Source organism: Cherax quadricarinatus, chromosome 23, assembly GCF_038502225.1.
Source record: "Cherax quadricarinatus isolate ZL_2023a chromosome 23, ASM3850222v1, whole genome shotgun sequence".
NCBI lineage: Eukaryota > Metazoa > Arthropoda > Malacostraca > Decapoda > Parastacidae > Cherax > Cherax quadricarinatus.
In genome coordinates, this window is record NC_091314.1 from 16,194,745 (window position 1) to 16,219,378 (window position 24,634).

At 38.2% G+C, this 24,634-nt stretch overlaps 1 protein-coding gene across 17 annotated transcripts in view; it reads right to left on the minus strand.

Annotated features, from left to right (window-relative positions):
* Nucleotides 1-24,634, minus strand: part of LOC128685738 (zinc finger and BTB domain-containing protein 7A) — a 653,624-nt gene that overhangs the window by 312,307 nt on the left and 316,683 nt on the right. For 2 of the 17 annotated variants that reach the window (XM_070087970.1, XM_070087958.1), the window contains one exon: nucleotides 3,098-10,581. The exons of 14 other annotated variants lie outside the window; for them this stretch is intronic. In XM_070087970.1, the coding sequence (XP_069944071.1) occupies nucleotides 10,243-10,581 (339 nt within the window). In that variant the 3' untranslated portion in view covers nucleotides 3,098-10,242. Of the gene's footprint in view, nucleotides 1-3,097; nucleotides 10,582-24,634 lie in introns of those variants that run through there. One more of the 17 variants, XM_070087979.1, reaches the window with a different exon arrangement.

The following is a 24,634-nucleotide window of genomic DNA, read 5'->3' on the forward strand; positions in this document are numbered from 1 at the left end:
ATTGCATTTGTGTTTAATTACACCATCTTTTTCATTACTAAGTCATCATGGCCCCTAAAGTCCTCAGTAAACAGGCAATTTTTTGAAGACCAAGAAAGAAATTGTAAAAAGACATGATGCAGGAGATAGAATTAGTTCAGTGATGCACGAGTATGGCTTTCCACAATCAACCATTTCGACTATTATCAAGCAAAAATAAATACTAAAGAATATTAATGGCTGATGAATCTATGCTAGTGAAAAATGGCAGAGAAATAACCATAGATATGGATAGAATTGTGACTGTGGATAAGAGAGAAGCAAATGAAGGGAGATACAGTGTCTGCAAGTTATGTAGAATATGGTGAATATACATTTAGTAAATTTAAATTCAAAGACCTTAAAAAACCTTTAACAGTTAGAGCAATCTATAGAGTACCTCACTCCAATATTTACTCATTTAGTGAAAAACTAAGAAACATGATAACTGACACAGAGATGAATAAACACCACCTGATTCTTACAGGGGACTTCAACATAAACCTCACCCATGACCATGACCCTCAAGTAACTGAATTCACAAACACTATGAACAGCTGCTTACTTCTGCCAACATGATAGAATTCAAGAAGAAACTTGTAGTAAAGTACCAAAGTGGAGGAGGAAAAGAGAGGGAAGAATGTGCCTTCTTCAATGATTCTATGACATATACAATACTAAAGCAGAAGGAGTCGATAAAGGCTATAGCGCCAGCCAGTGATAAAGCGTAGCAAGTAAGTTAAGAGAATATGCGATAGAAAAATGACGACACGAAACTTAACTCCTCCATTGTTGTTTGAGGTATATAGGGCACTGACAATATACGCCGCCCTCTGCCAGTATCTCCTCCAAGATAAGTGTAAATATTTCTTATTCATAAATTACGTACATTGCTTGTGTGAATAGTGGTAGTGGCCTCTGCTGTTGCCACCCTACCACTAATATATGTATGGCTTATGCTCTCAGTGGCCTTTATAACCCCAACAACAACACACCACCATTACTCGAGACATACATAATGACATTTCTTATTCATGCTAGAGTATATATCATGTTTCTATGTTATTAATAATGTTTATTATGTCATATGAGATGAATTGTGATAGATAAATAAGCCATTTTTTTGAGCTGATATTAGCTCGTCATATTTAAGTATTTTGTCCTGTCTCCAAACACTCTCCCTCTCCCAACAAGAGTCTTCAATAAAGGTATGTAACAGTGATTTAAATGTTCATTTATCCATTTTGTTAGTGCTTTATATTTATTTCTCATTGTTCTGTAAATCTATATTTAATCTCTAAAAAATGTATTTTTTTTTGTAATACTTTTGGGTGTCTGAAACAGATTAATTCGATTTGCACTATTTCTTATGGGGAAAATGGTTTCGCCATTTGTAAATTTCGCCTTTTGTCAAGACTCTCTGGAATGGATTATGTAATTGTGAAATTCAAGGGTCCACTGTACCAGAAATGTTATAATAATGTAAAGGTGATATTGAAACAATGTCAAAGATGGTTGACACAAACCCACTACCATTATAGTATGCTCCTCACTTAGCGACAAATTCATTTACCGACACGGTCTTAGGAACAACTCCGTCGTTAAGTGTGGAGCGGCTATACTGCTAATACTAGTACAGGTTGACCATCACTAATTCAGCATCATCGAAACCTGCAGCGTGCCAGATTTAGTGATTTTGCTGGATTACAGAGTGGTTAGGTTAGAATACACTTACATCAATGGCGATATCTGCACATTGGCGATATCACCCACTATATGCCCACCCAATTTTTTGGCCCATTCCATTGTTCCAGTCTACCAAACTCAAAACTATTTTGCTAGTATTCCTTCTATCCTGTAGAAGGAAACGCCCATTTACTTACTTCAACTACCCAATAAAGTGGTCAGAAATCAGTAATTTGTTCCATTTCACACAAGATTCAAGAGATGCCAGTTTCAAAATAGGGTCCAGAATAAACAATGTAGACATTCCTGGCACTAAAATAATGTTTTCTCGGTTCATTAGTCACGGCTCCAGGCCCCTCTTATATTATGCTTGCTTTCCATTTTGAATTTTTATTCACACAAAAAATGGAAGATTTACTGTTATGCAGACTACTGCATTATTGTAATAATTGTATAAATAATGTCAACCCATTCATGACTGCGTATTAGACTGGCCAGTTGGACACGTATTGGATGGTGACATCATTTGTTTACTCTTGAACATCAGCAAAAATCGAATATTTCCGCTATTTTGAGCTCATTTTCAAGGTACAGTGAAACCAATCAAAATCATATTTATTTCTGTATTATATCTTCCATCCTATCAAATGAGACAAAAAAAAAAAAAAAAAAAAAAGAGAATACAACCATAAAAACCATACAAAAATACACCACAAAGTCACAGTTTTACACCAAATACACAGTCTCAGTTTTTTTTTCATTATGCATGCTGCAGGTTTTTTTTTATACAGTGCACACTTACCACACAGACCTATTCTCTCACATGTATGCCCAAATTTACTGGTCACAGACTATCTGAGTGAGCTGATTTCATGGCAACCAACAGTGGCTTCAAGGCCACCATATCTTTTATGGACACTGTATGGTATATGTGCTTTACACAATGAGAAGCATTTCTTTTATTCATTCGAACCACGGCTAGGGCTAAAAGTGAGCAGGTTATAACAATAAATGGCGAAAAGGAAATTGGAATGACTTATGCAGCGAGTAGCACCACCAAACAGTGAAATTATGCTAGCCTAAATTCATGCCATATTACTGATGGAACCGGATAAATGATTGCCAGATTAGTGATGGCCGACCTGTACTAGCTTTAAGGCTGTGCAAAATACTATGCATACTTATACCTGGGGAATCTTATCTACCTATCTTTGCGTCACCAACCCTGACTAGAAATGGCCAGTGTTAAAAATACCCTTTAGGTGAGAAATGGCCAATATGTGGTCCTCTGCCACACATGCTAGATCAAATATAATAGCAGAATCACAATCTTAACTAATTAATTCTGTTCAGAGAAACCTTTTTAATACTGAAAGGATAAAAAAATGAGTACTAATGTAAAAACTTATTTTTAATTTTTCATACTAATTAGATACAGGGTACTGGCAAAATAAATTTCATCCTTTGTCTGTTCAAAATTAAAAAATAAATATCTTTCCTAAAGTTTATGAAGCCTTAAGATTAAAGTATAAATTCTACAATATAGAAGTTTTCTACACTTAATCAAATTAATTACTATCAAGGTACAATTTTTATCAATAACTTTACAATATATCAATATTAGTTTCATAAAGATAATACACCAAAAATGCTATAAAACTTTATTAGAACAATATTCACTCTTTTAGAGAATACCTTTTACATTTTGATGTAAGAGTCAATCAGTACTACTGACATCTATAAGAATACATTTTGAAGAATGAAAAACATCTTTCTGTAAATGGTTCAATGAACTGTTTGTAATTTGAGCCAATTAATTTTACCTCCAAAAAAACAACTCTGGATTTTGTTACCCATTTTAGCACAGTCTAGCTTCCTTTCCTGTTTCATTCACTAAACTGATTCCTAAATTCTAGACCATTACATGGTGTCTCAGCAGCTTAAACACCATTCACAGCAGTTTACCTGTGGAGGCAGCAGTGTTTGTGGTTTACCAAAGCTTTTTTTTTTTTCAACACTCCAGCTGTTTCCCACCAAGGTACGATGATCCAACAAATAGAACACTTACATGGTCACTCGTTCAATCACTCTCTTAACCAAAGGACATGAGCATCCAGTTCTGATGACCTGCCAAACTGCAACATCCCCCCCTCCCTTAGTACTCAAGTCTGACTAATTTCCTTGAATCCCTTCATAAATGCTGCCTTGTTCATACTCTAACTGCATGTCAAATAAAAACCATTTGCCTCAAATCACTGCTGCACGTCCTGGCGCTCAAAACCTTAAATCCCTTCCCTCCAACTTCTCTTAGGACAACCCCTACCCCATCTTCCCTCCACCCCAGATTTATACGCCCTCCTAATCATCCTAATTTTCTTCATCCTTTCTAAATATCCAAACCACCTCAAGAACCCTTCTTCAGCCCTCTCAATAATACTTTTGCTGACTTCATACCCCCTCCTAATTTCCAAACTCTGAATTCTCTGCATAATATTTATAATGAACAGTGCCAAAAAATACAGAAATATTTTTATCATTCTTCACAATGTGGTATAAGTACTCTGTGTGTTGTATTGGTTCTGATAAACCACTGGTAATCGCACCAAAAGTACCTAAAACCGAAGGAGGTAGTGGTAATGGGAAAGCAGGCATTTCATGGTACTATATAACCTATCTAGGATAACCCTATTGCTTTTGGGGAATAATAAAAACTGTTGATAAGAATCTGATCAGCTGTCTAGGATAAACCTATTTCTTTTGAGGCATTATAAAAATAACTTGAGAATAATTTGATAAGCTAGGATATAAATGCAGATAATCTCATTTACAAATCCTGAGAAGATGAGAATATTTCCTCTGCAAGACAGAAAAATCATGAACACTATATTTCTGCCTAATAATACCAAACTTCATACACTTGTTTTGACTTGTTTTGGCGTAATATTACCCTCAGTTAACTTATTGTTGATCATATTAGAACGACAAATGCATTTCAAGGTCATGAGTCAACTCGGTGTTTTTGGTTGAAGTGATATAAGGAGACAACCACAGGATCAGTGTAAACTTTCCATAACCTGACTAACACTTAGCCACACAGGAAAGATGGGTAAAACCCATTAAAGTTTCTTAAACAATGATGCTTTGTAAACCACGTAAATGAACAGTCCTAATGTCCAATTTATCATCCAGTGGAACTGCATTAACCTATGTAGGCTTTGATGAGCACAGTAATATACAAACAGTACCAGCACTTTATGAATCTGGGTTAACTTGCTACATTATTATTTGTGATGCTCTCCCATGAACATAATATCATTGACTGCAGGAACAAAATTTGCATACAATAATGTTGAAAGTGGTGTCAACTGTGAGTTACATCACTTCAATATTACTCTCCATAAGTACATGTGATGCTAATATTGATTTACTTGCTTTCCAACTTGGACATTAGCCATGCACTGGCATACACACCATCAGTAATGAAGAGTATTGTTTAATCTCAGGGATTGTTTTGACAACTGTCAGTTATGATGACATCTGAAATTTGCATATAAATCTTAATTACCCAAGACCGCTTAAATGCAAGTTAATTCTCTGGCCTCTTTGTACAGTTTCACTATCTTATAACTTGACAAGTTAGTGAGCAGGAGATGCCATTGTTCAAAGGAAGTCTTACCTAGTAACTCATCATCCCTAAACACTAAAGTACAGAAACAAATAATGACTCCTCCTTTCAAGTCATCTGTTTTGCCCTCATTTTCCTCTCTTTAAAAGTTCCTCTTAAGACCAGACTTACATAACAAGGTTTATGTACTAAACAAGAGGTATGTCCATCACCTTCCTCTAGTGTAGAGGAACAATGGCTTATTACCTGATTAAATAGTCATGTTGACAGAGGAACATCCAAACAGGACAAACGACTTAATATTTAACTGGATTGTGTCTGGCATGAAAGGGGTTTCAGACTAGTGGGACAGTCCTGATTCAGCACAGGAAACCTAAAACAGTGAAAGAAGTTCAAAGTTGATAGGCAGTAATTCCTAGCAGTCCACCAGAATTAATACAGTGGACCCTCGGTTATCGGCCATTCCGGATATCGGCCAATTCGGTTTTTGCCTGCTTTTTTGGCAGAAATTCTATCCAGGTTTTCAGCTGTTATTTCTGAGATCAGCCACAGTGGATGCATAATAAATCACTCTTGAGCACATTAAATGTCTTATTTTAGGTTAATATAGACATTTTCATTACTCCATCTATGATATTTTCTTCAAAATTATATAAGAAACATGTTTCGTAGTAAGTATATAAAAACATGCAATGTTTATACATGATGTGTGTTTAATAATGATCACTCATGGGAACATTGTCTTATTTTAGATTAATATAGACATTTTCATTAATCTAGCTATGATATTTTCTTCAAAATTATATAAGAAACACATCACATACCATATAAACATGCAATGTTTATATGCTATCGAGTGGAGAGTAAACTTTACGTTTTCACTGATTCAGCATTAAAGAAAACTGTGAATCTGGCGTCTCACCCAGTAACCACCCTTCATGTGTGTTTGTTTACAATTCTCGGCATGAATTACTCATTACTTCTCCCTTTGTTTATGAATGAATCTAAAGGTAGCTGTTAGAAACAATTAAGCTCAGTGAACATGGTAATAATATGGGTGTGTAGTGTAATAATATGGCTGTGTAGTGTAGCCCAGGGGTTACAAAGACGGGAGAGGGAGTTGAGGATTCCCAACTCCCTCTCCCCTCCTGAATTCTTCAATATGCCAACAAGAGTCTTCAATAATGGTATGTAATGTTCATTTATCATTAAAATTTGTGCTTTATATTTATTTCTCATTTTTGTTTTGTATGTAAAACTATAGTTAATCTTTAAAAAATGTATTTTTTGTTAATATTTTTTGGGTGTCTGAAATGGATTAACTGGATTTACATTCATTCTTATGGGAAATATTTCAGTTTTCAGCCTTTCCGGATTTAGGCCGACCTTCTGGAACGGATTATGGCTAATAACCGAGGATCCACTATATACTGTACATCAAATGAAATTATATTCAAACAAAAAATAATTGTCTTACATCAGGAAAATAAAAGTTTTCAATATACACTGTAAATCCCATAGAAATTCAAGATATGTTTTGAAGGATTACTTTCATATTATTACGAAATACACTAAAATCATCATTATAAAAAATAAATATCTTCAAGTTGTTAACTCTAGAAAAAATATTAACATGACTGTAACATTATGCAAAAATACTGATCAAATTATACACGCTTGATGCAAAAGGGCCCAATACTACTCATGTAATCTGAGTTGCATTCCTTAACCCTGTCATTATCCTGACCACTAATGTGAGAATTGCTCTCAAGAATCCAAGAATTTAAAAAAAAAAAATTATGAATTCACAGAGAATCTTTTTCCAAAAGTAATTATTATTATTATAATCAAAAAGAAGCGCTAAGCCACAAGGACTATACAGCTTCCACAAGTAATGAAACCAAAAGTATGAAATTTGATGGAAAATTGGCAAACTTAAGCTTTTGTAAATTTTACTGTGTCAGTGATATTTATGCATTGGCAATTTTGCCCACTTCAAGTCCTCTTTTAGGCCAATTACACTGTTCCACTCCACCAAATTCTTAGCTATTTTGCTAGTATGTCTTCCATTTTATCGACTGAGCACAAGAAATTCCCAAATTAACTATTCTGACTACCAAATAAGGGTGATTAGATATTGGTAATCTGACCAATTTCAAACAAATTTCAAAATATTCCAGTTTCAAAATTGGGTAAAGAATAAACAATGCAGGCATTCCTGGCATTAAAATAGCATTTCCTTTGTTCATTACTTGTGTTCCCAGGCTTTACACACAAATTTAATTTTGAATTTTTATTCACACAAAAAACAAATTTACTGCTATGAAATATTGTAATAATTGTACAAATAATATCAGCACATTTGTGAATGCATATTAGACCCACCAGTTGGACGTGAATGGCATGAGTGACGTAATTTGTTTACTCTTGAATATCTGAAAAATTGAACATTTCCGCCACTCTGTGCTCCATTTCAAGCTATCTTCAGCCCTGAAACCATTCAAAATCATCTCTATTTCTGTAATGTATCTTCCATTCTATCAAATGAGACCAAGAAACTGAAAAAAAACATAAAAACCATAAGAAAATACACCGCAAAGTCGCTGTTTTAGACTAAAAACACAGTCAAGAGTTTTTTTTCTCATTATGCAATGCGTGCTGCAGGATTCTTTTTATATGGTGCACACTTACTGCATAGACCCATTCTCTCATATCTAGGCCCAAATTTACAGCTCACAGTTTATCTGAGTAAGCTGAGCTAATGGCGAAGCACTAAGGCACCGATAGTGACCTCAAACCCGTAGTACTATGGCACGCACAGCAAAGGGGTTAAAGAACCTTTGCAGAATGCAATTTCAAATAAAGACAGAATGAAATACCCAACTCAAGTCACATACAAAGATAACAATTAATAAGCAACCATCCATAATCAAGCAGCTTTGGTAGATACCTTCTTCAGGACCTGAATCCTTGAAGCAATCAAGAAAAGGTTAGCTGGATAATTTAGGTAAAATGTAATGAGGCATTAACACGCGATTTTTCAATCAGTGGCACTGGCGAACAGAAAATATGGGAACTGAGGGAGCAAGGAGGCACTCAAGCAGAGTTGTTGGAAAGTACAAGAAGGGACATAAAAATGTAAGAGAATAGTTCAAAGGCTGGATAAATGATGACTTACAGCTCGCAAGAACAGAAATTACTAACCTCATTAACTGCATTATAACTGAATGATAATTATGCTTACACAGCTTCAGAAGCAATGGTAAAACTGAGGTAAATGACAGAAACAGGTGAGCAGGGGTGGGAATGGCATGGGATTAAAGAGTAACATACAGTACTACAAAAACTGAAACATATATAAAAAAAAAAAAACAGGAAAATAAAGTCATGTGATAAAACACTGCAGACAACACCACTACCATAGCTCTGTTAATGCAACTGTGACAGTTAATCACAAATAGGTGATCATGAGTAAGGTTCATTTAGCAAATAATGCAATAAAACTCCTCCACTCTAAACATGCTGTATTTAAATTGGTATATTTTGGTTATCGATGTTGTTTACGGCATGTCCATTCCAAAAAAGTGCTCACCATAATGACAATTCATTTAAACTAATTTGCTTAGAGAACACTGACACAGGAAAATTTTCACTTAACCACCTATGCCAGGTTTATCAACCTTCTATTATGGCCCTCATTATCAAATACCAAAATAATGAAATATGACCCAACCACACAATGACAATGACTAAATAAAAAAAAAAAAAATTATTCAAAAGCAACTAAGAAAGCCTAATAAATAAATTTTCATATAATGGAGAGGTTGAAGTACTGAAAAGATAGAGAGGATATTTTGACAAGTTGTTGAATGTTTCTGTTAAAGGGGAGGCAGGGATTTCATGCAGGTAGGAGGAGAGGAAAGGATGGATAGTATCGTGCATGAGGCAGTGGGTAGATTGAAAGGGGGTAAAGCAACTGGAATAGATGGGTTAAGACAGAAATACTAAGAGTAGGTGAGGATATAGCATTGGAGTGCTTGGAGTTAGTTCAGTATATGCTTAAAAGAAGGGAAGGTACCAAAGGTTTAGCAGAAAGCATACATAGTTCCCTGTACAAGGAAAAAGGGGATAGGATAGAATACAAAAATTACAGATAGGATAAGTCTGCAGGTACACTATATTACTGAAATTTATTACTGAAAGGGTCAGTGGTAAGACTGACAGTAGGACTGCACAAGAACAGGGAGGATTTAGAAGGGAAGATGAGTAGACCAAGTTTTTACAATGAAGCATACAAGTGAGCAGGACTTATAGATAAGGTTAAGGAGCTGTTTTGTTACATTTATGGATTCAGGTAGACTGGAGAAACCATGTGGGAGATGTTGCAAGTGTATCAAATAAGTGGTAGGTTATTCTGGCATGTGAGTGAATGTTGGTGAATGTATTTTCTACTATGTGTCATCCTGCTCTGGCAGGAGGCAGCCGCTTTGGTAAAAACTATGAATATAATTCTAAAAGGGAATAAAGAATTAAAAAGGAATATTTTGTAACCCAATTCAAATTTACAAGAAGCCAAAGCAATAAATTTAGAAGAGCTGCTGAAAGAATATCAGAAAGCTTACCATAAACAGTTATAAAACAATGAAATGGGTTACAAGAGTAGTAAGTGCTATGCCCACTGGATATTTTAAAAAAGTTATGATAAGCTTAAATACTGAAGACTAGCTACTATATAACTACAAATAAGTAATTACTTCAGTTCTCCCAGTCAATGACAGGCCAGCTTTTCTTCACCCTCTCTACACTTGCTAGAGACAATTACAGCTAGCCACTGTTTGGTTATATACTGTTAGTCAGATGTACTTAGGAAGGAGCTATTTTATTGTGAATAAAATTGATTATTGTAATAAGCATCATACATAACAATGTTGAGTTAGCATATGCCTTTTCAATGTCTTGACATTTATTGCTCGGTATGGGCAAACTTTACACGAATAGGGTTTTTCCCCTGTGTGGGTTCGAATGTGTGATATCATATTATTGTTTGTAGTAGCTCGATAATGACAATGGGGACAAGCAAATGGTTTTTCTCCAGTATGAAGACGAATGTGATTTTTAAGATTTGATGACCTTGTGGAGGAGTAAGAACAGTACGAACATCGGTGTGTCTTGTTTGTGGCACACACAACTTCTTTGTGTCTCGAGGCCCCAGCACGTGATGCACTCCTTTGTTCGTTCCTCTTCAGCATTATCTGTAGAGGACATCCATTTTACTTTTGGCTGTCAATTATCCAATCATTATTTACTTCACAGCTTATTTGATTTATTTTACTTTATACACATAAACACATACATTATTTTTTTTTATTTTATTAACACATCAGCAGTCTCCCACCAAGGCAGGGCGGTCCAAAAAAAAAGAAAAAACTTTCATCATCATTCACTCCATCACTGTCTTACCAGAGATGCACTTACATTACAGATATAAAACTGCAACATTAACACCCCTCCTTTAGAGGGGTGTTAATATATACATGCATGCATGCATGCATATATACATATATATATACACATATATACATACATACATACATACACACACACAAACACAGATGAACCTTGGTTTTCGTCATTAATTCGTTCCAGAAAGTCTGATGAAAACTAAACTCGATGAAAACTGAAGCAATACAGCTAAGTAGAGTTCTGGGACAAGTTAAACATAACAGTGAACAAAGTTCTGACGAGAGTGAAAGTGAAAGCACACACTAACAATGATAAGAAATAATGTAAATCCAATTAATCCGTTCCAGACACCCAAAAGCATTAGCAAAAAATATATTTTTAAGAGAAAAACTATAGTTTTACATACAGAAAACAATGAAAATAAATATAAAGGATTAATGAAATGCATAAATGAACATTTAACATCACTTTTACCTTTATTGAAGACTCTTATTGGCGTATGGAAGACGGCGAGGAGGGGAGAGGGAGGAGAGGTTATCTCTTCAACTATCACTACCACCCTCTACCACAATCACTACCACCCTCTACCATCACAACCACTACTACCCTCTACCACAATCACAACCACTACTACCCTCTACCAACACCACAACCACTACAACCATCACTATTACCCTCTACCACAATCACTACCACCCTCTACCACCATCACTACCACCCTCTACCACAATCACTACCACCCTCTACCACCATCACAACCACTACCACCCTCACCACCATCACTACCACCCTCTACCACCATCACAACCACTACCACCCTCTACCGACAAGAAACAAAGCCAGACTGACTCAAAAAGTGCGGGATGGTTTGTGTGGGTGCAGTTGGACACGTCTGGTGTGGCAGACCACTGTCAACTCAACAAAACCTGGGACAAAACTTTGACAAAAAAAGTCGTCGAAAACCGAATTCAACGAAAATCAGGGAAAACGAAAACCGAGATTCCACTCACTCACTCACTCACTCTAACACACACACACACACACACAATCTTCAACACATCCCTTGAAACTGGGCAACTACCTGAGGTATGGAAGACGACAAATGTAGTTCCCATTTTTAAAAAAGGTGACCTGTGTCTCTGACATGTATACTACGCAAAGTTATGGAGAAGATTATCAGGAGGAGAGTGGTGGAGCACCTGGAACGGAACAAGAGTATAAACGCCAACCAGCACGGATTCATGGAAGGCAAATCCTGTGTCACAAACCTTCTGGAGTTTTATGATAAAGTACCAGAAGACACAAGAGAGAGGGGTGGGTTGATTGCATCTTCTTGGACTGCAAGAAGGTCTTTGACACAGTTCCTCACGAGAGATTAGTGCAGAAGCTAGAGGATCAGGCGCATATAACAGGAAGGGCACTGCAATGGATCAGAGAATACCTGACAGGGAGGCAACAACAAGTCATGGTACGTGATGAGGTATCACAGTGGGCACCTGTGATGAGTGGGGTCCCACATAGGTCAGTCCTAGGACCAGTGCTATTTTTGCTATATGAGAATGACATGATGAAAGGGTTAGACTCACAAGTGTCCCTGTTTGCAGATGATGTGAAGTTAATGAGGAGAATTAAATCAGATGAGGATCAAGCAGGACTTCAAAGAGACCTGGACAGACTGGACACCTGGTCCAGCAACTGGCTTCTCGAATTTAACCCTGCCAAATGCAAAGCCATGAAGATCGGGGAAGGGCACAGAAGACCACAGATGGAGTATAGGCTAGGTGACCAAAGACTGCAAACCTCACTCAAGGAGAAAGATCTTCGGGTGAGTATAACACCGAGCACGTTTCCCGAAGCACACATAAACTGCTGCAGCATATGGGTACCTGGCAAACCTGTGAACAGCGTTCCAATACCATAGTAAGGAATCGTTCAAGACACTGTACACCATGTATGTCAGGTCCATACTGGAGCATGCAGCACCTGTTTGGAACCTGCACTTGATCAGGCACGTCAAGAAATTAGAGAAAGTGCAAAGGTTTGTCACAAGGTTAGTTCCAGAGCTAAGGGGAATGTCCTATGAAGAAAGGTTAACCCTTAACCCTTAAACGTTCCAAAGAGATTGACGTTCAAATTCGTAGTGCTACAAAAGTAGATCTACTTTTTTTTACATATTTTCAAATATAACAAAAAATAAAAGTAGATGAAAGTTTTTTTTACACGTTTTCAAACGTAAAGCAAAAAAGAAGATCTACATTTTTTTACATACTTTTAGATGTTGAAAAAACGTATATATACGTTTGGACCATTTATGGGTTAAATGGTCCAAACATATATATACATGTACATTGTCTCGTGTAGCGCCCCAATCATATATATACGTTTCCTTTGTCATTCATTCAACATTGGCATGACATGCCTGAGTCACCTAGACATGAGAGAATGGGTGTGTGCACTCAGTGTGTGCCATATGAAAAAAATTGGGGATACCTGGGTACCAAATGCTCTTTTTTCCTAAAAAAAAAAAATTCTCTCGAAAAATTCGGGATACTGCGCGAGTGAACATATATATACATTTGGACCGTTTAAGGGTTAAGGGAAATCGGCCTGACGACACTGGAGGACAGGAGGGTCAGGGGAGACATGATAACGACATATAAAATACTGCACAAAATGGACAAGGTGGACAAAGACAGGATGTTCCAGAGAGGGGACACAAAGACAATTGGAAGTTGAAGAGTCAGATGAGTCAAAGGGATGTTAGGAAGTATTTCTCCAGTCATAGAGTTGTCAGGCAGTGGAATAGCCTAGAAAGTGACGTAGTAGAGGCGGGAACCATACATAGCTTTAAGATGAGGTATGATAAAGCTCATGGAGCAGGGAGAGAGAGGGCCCAGTTGCAACCAGTGAAGAGGCAGGGCCAGGAGCTAAGACTCGACCCCTGCAACCACAAACAGGTGAGTACAACTGAGGACACACACACCCACACACCTGTGACCAGCGGGGTCCCACAGGGGTCAGTCCTAGGACCAGTGCTGTTTCTGGTATTTGTGAACGACATGACAGAAGGAATAGACTCCGAGGTGTCCCTGTTTGCAGATGAGGTGAAGTTGATGAGAAGAATTCATTCGATCGAAGACCAGGCAGAACTACAAAGGGATCTGGACAGGCTGCAGACCTGGTCCAGCAATTGGCTCCTGGAGTTCAATCCCACCAAATGCAAAGTCATGAAGATTGGGGAAGGGCAAAGAAGACCGCAGACGGAGTACAGTCTAGGGGGCCAGAGACTACAAACCTCACTCAAGGAAAAAGATCTTGGGGTTGAGTATAACACCAGGCACATCTCCTGAAGCGCATATCAACCAAATAACGGTTGCAGCATATGGGCGCCTAGCAAACCTCAGAACAGCATTCTGACATCTTAATAAGGAATCGTTCAGGACCCTGTACACCGTGTACGTTAGGCCCATATTGGAGTATGCGGCACCAGTTTGGAACCCACACCTAGCCAAGCACGTAAAGAAACTAGAGAAAGTGCAAAGTTTTGCAACAAGACTAGTCCCAGAGCTAAGAGGTATGTCCTACGAGGAGAGGTTAAGGGAAATCAACCTGACGACACTGGAGGACAGGAGAGATAGGGGGGACATGATAATGACATACAAAATACTGAGAGGAATTGACAAGGTGGACAAAGACAGGATGTTCCAGAGATTGGACACAGTAACAAGGGGACACAGCAGGAAGTTGAAGACACAGATGAATCACAGGGATATTAGGAAGTATTTCTTCAGCCACAGAGTAGTCAGGAAGTGGAATAGTTTGGGAAGCGATGTAGTGGAGGCAGGATCCATACATAGCTTTAAGCAGAGGTATGATAAAGCTCACGGTACAGGGAGAGTGACCTAGTAGCGACCAGTGAAGAGGCGGGGCCAGGAGCTTGGACTCGACCCCTGCAACCTCAACTAGGTGAGTACAACTAGGTGAGTACACACACACACACACACACACACACACACACACACACACACACACACACACACACTCACACTCACACTCACACACACACACACTCACACTCACACACTCTCACACTCACACACTCTCACACTCTCACACTCACACACTCACACACTCACACACTCACACACTCACTCACTCACTCTCTCACACTCACTCACTCACACTCACTCACTCACACTCACTCACACTCACTCACACTCACTCACACTCACTCACACTCACTCTCTCACTCTCTCTCGCTCTCTCTCTCTCTGGGACGGGGGGTATGTACATATGAAATCAAACCAGCAGTAAATTTAAGCAATTATGAATACGGTACAAAAACTATTCATTCTCAAACCAAGTAATAGGAAAAACAAATGAATGAACACAAAAGAGTAAGGAACACTCATCAGAGAAGTAGATGCTGATCATAGGATCATAGGTTTAAATCATTTGTGCTGGACCCAGATATGTCATGGTACAAGGTGGTGGTGGTGGTTTCAAATAGTTATTTGCTTACACGCCTAAGAATAATAAATACTGTTATTCATCACAGTGGCAGATGTCCTTGTCTATTAGGGAAGAAGGGAAGATGAAGAGACACGAGGGAGTGGTTGAGAAAGGGAAGGGATGATGGCTAGGTAAAGGAGGTAGGGGTAGATGGAGAGAAGCAGGAGGGGATAGGGAAGGAAAGGGTGAAATAAACAAAGGGAAAGAATAAGTGAGAAGAAATAAAATAATATAATCAAACCAAGTGCCAAATCCAAAAGGGGCACACAGTGTTGCAGGGAGAAATTTGCTTGAGGAAGAATAGGGGTAGAGGAGAATGCAAGAGGGAAATTAAAATGTAGGTTGGTGCAATAAGCTAGTGCATCAAACGGGAACATTCAGCAAGGAGGTCAGTTACAGTAAGTGTGTTGAGGTGGTGCAGACTTTGGAAGTTAATTCTGTTGTCTACTGACAGACAGGACAAAATTTTTATTGTGATACGATGAGCTGATAATGCGACCTAACAGTCCTCACAGAGCGATGCCAGGCATTTTTCCATGAAGTGACCATGAGTGCAGCATGAGTGCCTGATAAGTAAGCTGGAGAGTGAAGTCTTCTATACACAACAGCAGTGGGAAGATGGCCAGAAACCCAAACATTGGTTGACAAAAAAAAAAAAAAAAAAAAAAAAAAAGCAATTTATCAATGTATCCAGGGACCCCAACAAAGGACAATGGGATGTGGGGAGTGAAATTTCTGGGTAGCGCTGCAATGCACTCAGGAAGCTCAAAACAACTACAAATGACAAGGTGGTCACTTGACACATCTATGGCACTGAGAACTGCATACAACTTGGCTTTAGAAATACTGTACTGGCAAAGTATTTAACCCGTAAACGGTCCAAATGTATATACACGTTCACTACCCCAGTGCCCCGAATATTTTGAAAAATAAAAAAATTCATGTTTTTTAATGAAAATAAAAAACACATTTTTCTAAGTGTTATAGGATTAAAATAAAAAAAATTAGGGTCGGTACTTACTGAGATATGAGGCTGCAAAGTTGGCACTTAACCCTTTGACTGTTTCCGACGTATAAATACGTCTTACGAGCCAATGTTTCTGACGTATTTATACGCACAAATTCAAGCGGGAAAGGCCTGGTAGGCCTACATGAGAGAGAATGGGTCTCAGTGGTCGGTGTGCACCCTGTGAAAAAAATCTGGGACCCAGCGGTGCATTGTGGGAACGCCATATTTTTAGTCCATTTTCACCATGCCTCTCGGTAAGAAGTTCCTCACTCCGCGGCGGATTGGAGGTCTTTTGTTCCCAAGTGATAGCTCTAACAGCGATGAAAATGTCAGTGACGGTGAATTCTAGGGTTATGAAGTGAGTGTTACCGGAAAAAGTGCCCAGGATAACGTAATTAGTGATGAAAACCCAGATGACCTACAACCTTCCACCTCTGGTGCTGTGCCGGCTTGTTCACGTTCACGTTCACCTGTACCAGGACGAAAGAGGAAACTATTTGGTCGTGTACAACACCCAGATGTTAGCAGTGATGGTGATTTCAAGGTCATTGAAAGCAGTTCTAGTGACAGTGAGAGTGAATATTCCCCAGTGAAGCGGCAGTATGTACGACTTAGCATGCGGTCTGGTAGTGTTTCATATGTTGTTCCAAGGGGAAGGAGAAACTCTGGCAGCACATCCCGTGGCCCTACACCACGACCTGATAGTGAAGATGATGATATTGTAACGATGGGTATGAATGATTTGAGTGATGGAGCAGGCAGTGGTGGTGATAGTGAGGGTGGCACTGCCCATGTGGCACCATCAGCGGGCCACGCTGCTGACTCTGCACAACAACCAGCCTCACCCTACCCCACACTCCCACAACCTGCACCACCACCACCTGTACAACCACAACCACGGTACAATATCCAGACCCCACCAGCAGACCGCATCTGGGATTGGCAGGACGGTGACGAGTTTGTTCCCAGTCCCCATGACTTTGATGAAACACAAAGTGGAATAAAGCCATCTTGTCCACTTAGGAACAATGCCAGTGAACTGGACTGCTTTGAGTTATTCTTCAATGAACCCCTGATGGACATCATTGTCAGGGAAACAAACACATACTGTGATTACACCATGGCAAATACAATTCTCTCACCAAAATCACGGCTACACAAGTGGAAGGAGACAACTGTGGCAGAGATGTACCTGTTTTTTGCCACAATAATGCTTATGCCACATGTGTATAAGCACACTGTCACCACATACTGGGCAACAGAACGCCTGATTTCAACTCCAGGTTTTAGTGACATTATAGGTGTCAATCATTTCCTGATACTGTTACGTATATTACACTTTTCAGACAAAACCAGGCCTGACAGAAGCGACAGGTTATATAAGATCAGAAATGTGTTCATGTACCTGAAACAAAAGTGCTGCATGTATTTTTATCCCTTCAGAAAGCTTGTTATTGATGAGTCCTTGATTTTATTCAAAGGAAGACTCTCATTCAAGCAATATATACCAAGCAAGAGGAAACGCTTTGGTATAAAGTTATTTGTACTGTGTGATTGCAAAAGTGGTCTAGTTTTGGATATCATTGTGTACACTGGCAGTAATACTTTGAGAGATACCATGAAGTTATTGGGTATCTCTGGTGATGTGGTTCAAACAATGATGGAACCATATCTTGGTAAGGGGCATATGTTATTTACTGATAACTGGTACACAAGCCCCTTACTCAGTGATTTCTTGCGAGTGAACTTGACAGACGTGTGTGGCACAGTGCGTCGTAATCGTAAACATATGCCAAGGTTCGACGCTGGCACTCGCAGAGGTGAGGTGCAAGCCTTTGCTGCCAATGACATCATGGCATTTCGGTGGCATGACAAACGTGATGTCACATTGTTGACATCAGTTCACAGAAACGAAATGGTACCCAGTGGCAGGGACAACAGAGAGACCAATGAACCCATTCTAAAGCCTGCAGCTGTCATGGACTACAACCTCAATAAGCGCTTAGTGGACAAATGTGACATGCAGATTGGGTTTGCAGACTGTGTACGCAAGAGTTATAAGTGGTATATAAAACTTTTTTCCATCTTGTTGATATCTCTATGCTAAATGCTTATAACATATACAAGTTGAAGACCAACAAAACACCAAAATATGGTGAATTTTGCCTGTCAGTAATCAGACAAATAATTGCAAAGTACCAAGGAGCAACTCCTGCAATAGACCAGCGCCCACACACGTCATCTCGTTTGAGGCCTAGTGATCACTACCCCATACAACTGCCTCCTACTACTGCCAAGAAAAATGCTCAGAAGAGGTGTTATGTATGTATGCATACCACAAAACGCCCACAAACACGCAGAGACACTCGTTTTATGTGTGAGGAGTGTGAAGTGCCCCTCTGCATATACCCATGTTTCAAAGAGTTCCACAAGCTGCAGCAGTTCTAGGAACGTGTTTAGTGACTGTACATATGTATATATGTTATGGAACAATAGTAATAAACATTGTTTTGTATTGTTTGTGTAAACAAAGTGTATACACAAACTAATAGTGATAAAGTTTGCTCTGTTATTGTGTTGTAAACAATGAGTGTATATTTGAAGAATGCACCTTACATTGGTCTCACAGGCCACATAAGTTACCTGGAACAGAAAAATATTGAAAAATGCAAGAAATCTTTGAATTAGAGTAAATAAAAGAATACCGGGTGGGCGGCAGTCGCCGCTGTTGCCGTACGCACGTCACTTTCTGCAAAGTTTGCGGCTCTATATCTCGGTAAGTACTGATGGCAAAAAAAAATTTTTAGGCTTAAAACACTCACAAAAATATTCCTAACATTTTCATAAGAAAAAATAATTTTTTTTTTCCGAATATTTGGCGACATAGAATGACAGTTTTAGAGGGGCCTGAAACAGTCAAAGGGTTAATGCTCACCTGACGGCAACACAGAGTCCTGCCTCTTGCAGAAGTGTTGCCGATATATCATTTTTTCTCTTTTTATATTATTTTATATAATTTTTATGTTCTGATAATTACAATATATTGTAGTTCTTGTCATTTCATAACCAATCTTTGTTCTGACACTAATATTAGGTACTGAAATTGTACTCAAATTGTCACAAACACATTGACAGGTGGACATTTACATCTGTCTTGGTCATTTACTATTGTCTAGGAATATATACAAAGTTTTCCCAGCAATGTTTTGGATATACAGGAGTAAAGAAGAAGAAGAAGAAGAAGAAGAAGAAGAAGAAGAAGAAGAAGAAGAAGAAGAAGAAGAAGAAGAAGAAGAAGAAGAAGAAGAAGAAGAAGAAGAAGAAGAAGAAGAAGAAGAAGAAGAAGAAGAAGAAGAAGAAGAAGAAGAAGAAGAAGAAGAAGAAGAAGAAGAAGAAGAAGAAGAGGAAGAAAGGAAGAAAGGAAGAAAGAAAAAGAAAGAAAAAGAAAGAAAAAGAAAGAAAAAGAAAGAAAAAGAAAGAAAAAGAAAGAAAAAGAAAGAAAAAGAAAGAAAAAGAAAGAAAAAGAAAGAAAAAGAAAAAGAAAGAAAAAGAAAGAAAAAGAAAGAAAAAGAAAGAAAAAGAAAGAAAAAGAAAGAAAAAGAAAGAAAGAAAGAGAAAGAAATTCCCTTGAAGCAATGTGTAAGTCAAGTGGTCAGTGGCAAGCATCGGGGAGGGCAGAGAAAAGATCAGATATAAGATGACATTTGATGGGCTCCAGCAGGGTGCAGAGATAAGATGAGATAGTGCAGAGATAAGAGGAGATAAGTTATGACAGTTGTTGAGCTCGTACCTCTGATTATCTGTCTCTCTGGCTTATTTCTCTGTCTGCTTGTCTCTTTCCATCTCTCTGCTTGTCTCTCTGTCTCAGAGAGAGCCAGTGTGAACCAACAGGTATTCTTATGCATTATATCTACAAGCACAGTATAGCACTTTGGATTTTTCAGGTTATCCTAGGTAATTTACACTATCTATAATTGTATTTGTGTGTACCTGTGAGACAGATAGACAGACACAAACAGAGATAGACAGATCCTAAACTTGGGGTTAACATCACTTTTCTCTTAAAAGGGGAGTGTTAATATGACATTACACCAGTGAATCCTTAGTGTTTACCCCACTCTTTGCTCTAGCTAGGGCTCAATATAACTGGTGCTTCCACAAGGTACTAAGTGGTCCCAGATTTTTTTTAATATGGTGCACACCGAGTGTTAAGACCCATTCTATGCTGACCAGACATCTCAGGCCAATCGTGCCAATTTTGGAGGCAGGAAATATAATACGTATATTAAAGTTTGGGGCGCTAGCAGTAAGAACGTATATATACGTTTGGACCGTTTACGGGTTAAATAACCTCAGATGACTTTGTCAGGAAAAACTGCTGCATACTCAACACCACTGGGAAATTTAGAATCACCAGTGAACACTGCATTTGCATGAGAGTAAGATTGGAAATGGTCAAGAGAGAGTGAATGTAAAGTTGTAGGAGGCGAGTGAGCTTTTGTACATGGAGGTAGGGAAGAGCAAACATGAGTGAAAAAGAAAGGAATGGATAGAAAGGAAAAAAGGAAGGGGATATAGACAGAATATGAAGAGGGAAGGAGTGAAATGCCTCGGAACAAGCTCAAAAAGGTCAATAGGTTCACAGCATGTCCCTAGAATGAAATACTATATACGTATGTTCTAGTGGGCATCTATTATAAGGGAATTATGGACTTTATTTTTTTTGGTGTTTGTTGATCTACTCTATTTCAATTTGGTGCATGTGTGGTATGCCCATTTTTTTTTTTTTTTTCGTTCTGGAACCTTCTTCACCTCAACCTGCATGGGGGATGTGATACAAGTTTATATAGACAAAGTACCACAAACCCAGGTACTCTTCGAAAGGCTTGAAGTACAGTAGACCGTTACATTACACAGTTTAATTTGGCACGTTTTGGTTATAGCACTACTGAAGAATTGTGGCACAATTTTATACAACAATTCGTAAAATAAGCTTAACATGGTTCAGTTTGTGGGAGGGGAAAAACATTTTGAATATCACCCATAGGATACTTCTGGCTGTGGGTTTGACCACTGAGTCAACAGGGGAGACCTACTGCCATCCCCCACCACCACTGTCCCAGCCTTCGGTTCATATGCATGTAGGACCGTTCTCTGCTAGGAGCTCGCTGTGTTTACTTTTGTTTGTGGATTGAATTTAGATCGTTTGATTACCATATCTTGTATCTGCCAAGCAATCATGACACCCAGTAGGCATACCAGTGTTGCTGAAAGTGGCAATATAAGGCATAAGTGTTTAAGTCTTAGAATTAACGAAGAAAATAGATATTAGACAAGAGATAGCCTGTTGCCGTAATGAAGCGTCACTTTGTGCACATAAAAAGAATGAGGTAAATGTGACTTTGTGTGATGACTGACTGACTTGACTTACAGACTGACTGATTTACTGATTTGAAGTTAGACTTATTCACTGAAGAGGACCCTAAAACAGTGTCTAGAGCAGCTGATGTCTTACAGTCAGTTGTATAATGTACTGCGAGGTAAAATAGAACAGAAATTTATACACACAGAATTTATACACACTCCAGTACAACCATCGACTTCAGCACCAGAACATCTACCATCCACCTCAGCCCGGTAGGGCCACAGCATAGCTCTCCACTCTCCACAATCATCCACAAACACCAACACCCACAATTTAGGGTAAGAAATACTATTATTTCTGTTGCATTTGTAATCTTAAGCAGTAAAAACAACATAATACATCACAACAATGAGCTACAATTAAATATTCACTTTTATTTTTGAGAGATGTGGAGGCCTAAAACAAAGTTGTTTGGCTTTTTTGGGGCTCCCAGGAACATAACCCTATTTTTCCCATAACTTCTGCAGTTTATCTGACAATGTTTTACCTAACACAGCGTTTTCAGGAACCTAACTACCATGTAATATAACGGTCTACTGTACCTAATTGTTCTATGAACCAGCTTTTAGTACAGTCAAAGAGGGAAATTAAAAAAGGAAAAAAGTATACACACTAGAATAGTTAACACATATACCCACCACCAGAATGTTGGTACATTTAATATACAGCTAAGTACAGAGTTCTGGGACAAGTTAAACATAATACAGGTCTGCCATCACAAGTCCTGCAATCAGATATCCGGTTTCATCAGTTATTCGGCACTAATTTTTGCTAACATCATTTCAAATTTCCAGGGTCGCCACACCAATCTGCTGGTACTGTTTGGTGACACTACTTGCTGCCTAAGTCATTCCAATTTCTTTTTCTCCATTTATTGTTATAACCTGCTTACTTTTAGCCCTAGCCATAATTCCAATGAATAAAAGAAATGCTTCTCGTTGTCTCAAGCACCTACACAGTACACTGACCATTATAGATAAGGTGGATTTGAAGCCACTGTCGGTTGCCATGAGCTCAGTCTCACGATGCAGGGAAATATACTTTATTATTACGCTAATATCAACACTACGGCTTATTTGCCTATCACAATTGACCTAATATGACATATTAAACAATATAAATAACATAATAACATGTTAAATACTCCAGAATAAATAATATCTGGCATAATACCGAGCAGTTAGACGGAGGTATGAGGAGGATATAGGATACAAGTACGTACCATTATCCTATCCCTGTCTTGGGGGCTTAAATTAGAGAAAACGGAATATAGCACAGGGTTAACTATGATATACACTCGTACTGCACCATAAAACAGAAACAAAAAAGCTATTTTCTTGATACAGATTATCACACTTAGCAGCATATGTGCAGAGAACCTAGGGTAACCCAAAAAAAGTCAGACAGAGTGGCTTATTTCTAGTACCTAGCTTGGGCTAGCCATATATGATTTTTGGCAAATATTCAATTCCCAGCCAGGGTAGAAACATTGGGCATGTTTCTTTACACCTGTTGTCTATGTTCGCCCATCAGTAAATGGGTACCTGGGTGTTATCCTGGGACACTGACCTAATTTGCCTGAAATGCTTAGCATAACAAGGGGCTCTCTATATGTCACTGATGTCAGCTAGGCCTGTATACCATGTACATGTATGTGTAGTAAATGAAGATATTATTATTATTATTATTGAAATTATTTTTTTTCTCTCAGTTGTTTGCTGGGCTATCTTACTGAAACTTGGGTAATGTATGATGGAACAATGCTTCTTAAAGTACACCAAAAATGAAAGAATTTAGACCATAAATAACAGAGTTCACTTCTTAACCATTAGTGGCCTCATAGCAGTATATTTTCGTAAGGTTTTTATGATTGCATTCTCATTTCTTTGGTCTCATTTGATAGAATGGAAGATACATTACAGAAATAGATATGATTTTGATTGCTTTCATGACAAAAAGTACCTTGAAATAATGCTCACATTAGTTGAAATGTTCTATTCTTTAGCGATGTTGAAGAGTAAACATGTGCGCCTGCCAGTCCAAATTCCAATACGCAGCCAAGAATGAGTTGACATTATTTATACAATTATTACAATGATGCAGTAGTCTGAATAACAGTATATCTTTATTTTTTGTGTGAATAAAAATTCCAAATGGTAAGCAAGAGTAATACATGAGGGGCCTGGAACCATGACTAATGAAGAGAGAAAGTGTTATTTTAGTGCTAGGAATCTCTGCATTGTTAATTCTGGATCCTATTCTGAAATTGGCATCTACTGAAATTTGTGTGAAATTGCCAATTTTACACAGTTGAAATAGGTGAATGGGCAGTTTCTTCTACTCAGTCGACAGAATAGAAGTAAATAAGTAAGTTTATTCAGGTATACACAAATACAGTTACATAGATTATCATACATAGCAGTGTATGTATAGAAAACCTAGGATAACCCCCCAAAAAGTTAGACAAAGTGACTTATTTCCAGTACCTGGCTTGGGCTTCCCACATATGATTTTTGGTAAATATTTTTCACTCTCAGTTGTTTGTTGGGCTATGTTATTGAAATTTGGGCAATGTATGATGGAAAGGTGCTTTTTAACATACAGTGGATCCCTGGATAATGTAATTAATCTGTTCCAGAGAGAGTATTTTATACTGAATCTGACTTAATTTGACACCCAAAAGTATTAAACAAAATATTTTTTTTAACACGAAATATACATTTCCCTACACAGAAAACAATGAGACATACAAAATAAAAAATACTAAAATGGTGAGTGATGAGACGGGAGGAGGGGAGAGGATGGAGGTGAACTATTGATTGGAAGGGGAATCCCCTTCCACAAAGACTTCAGGTACCAAGTCCTTTTCGGGGGTTACTTCCCTTCTTTGTTTTTT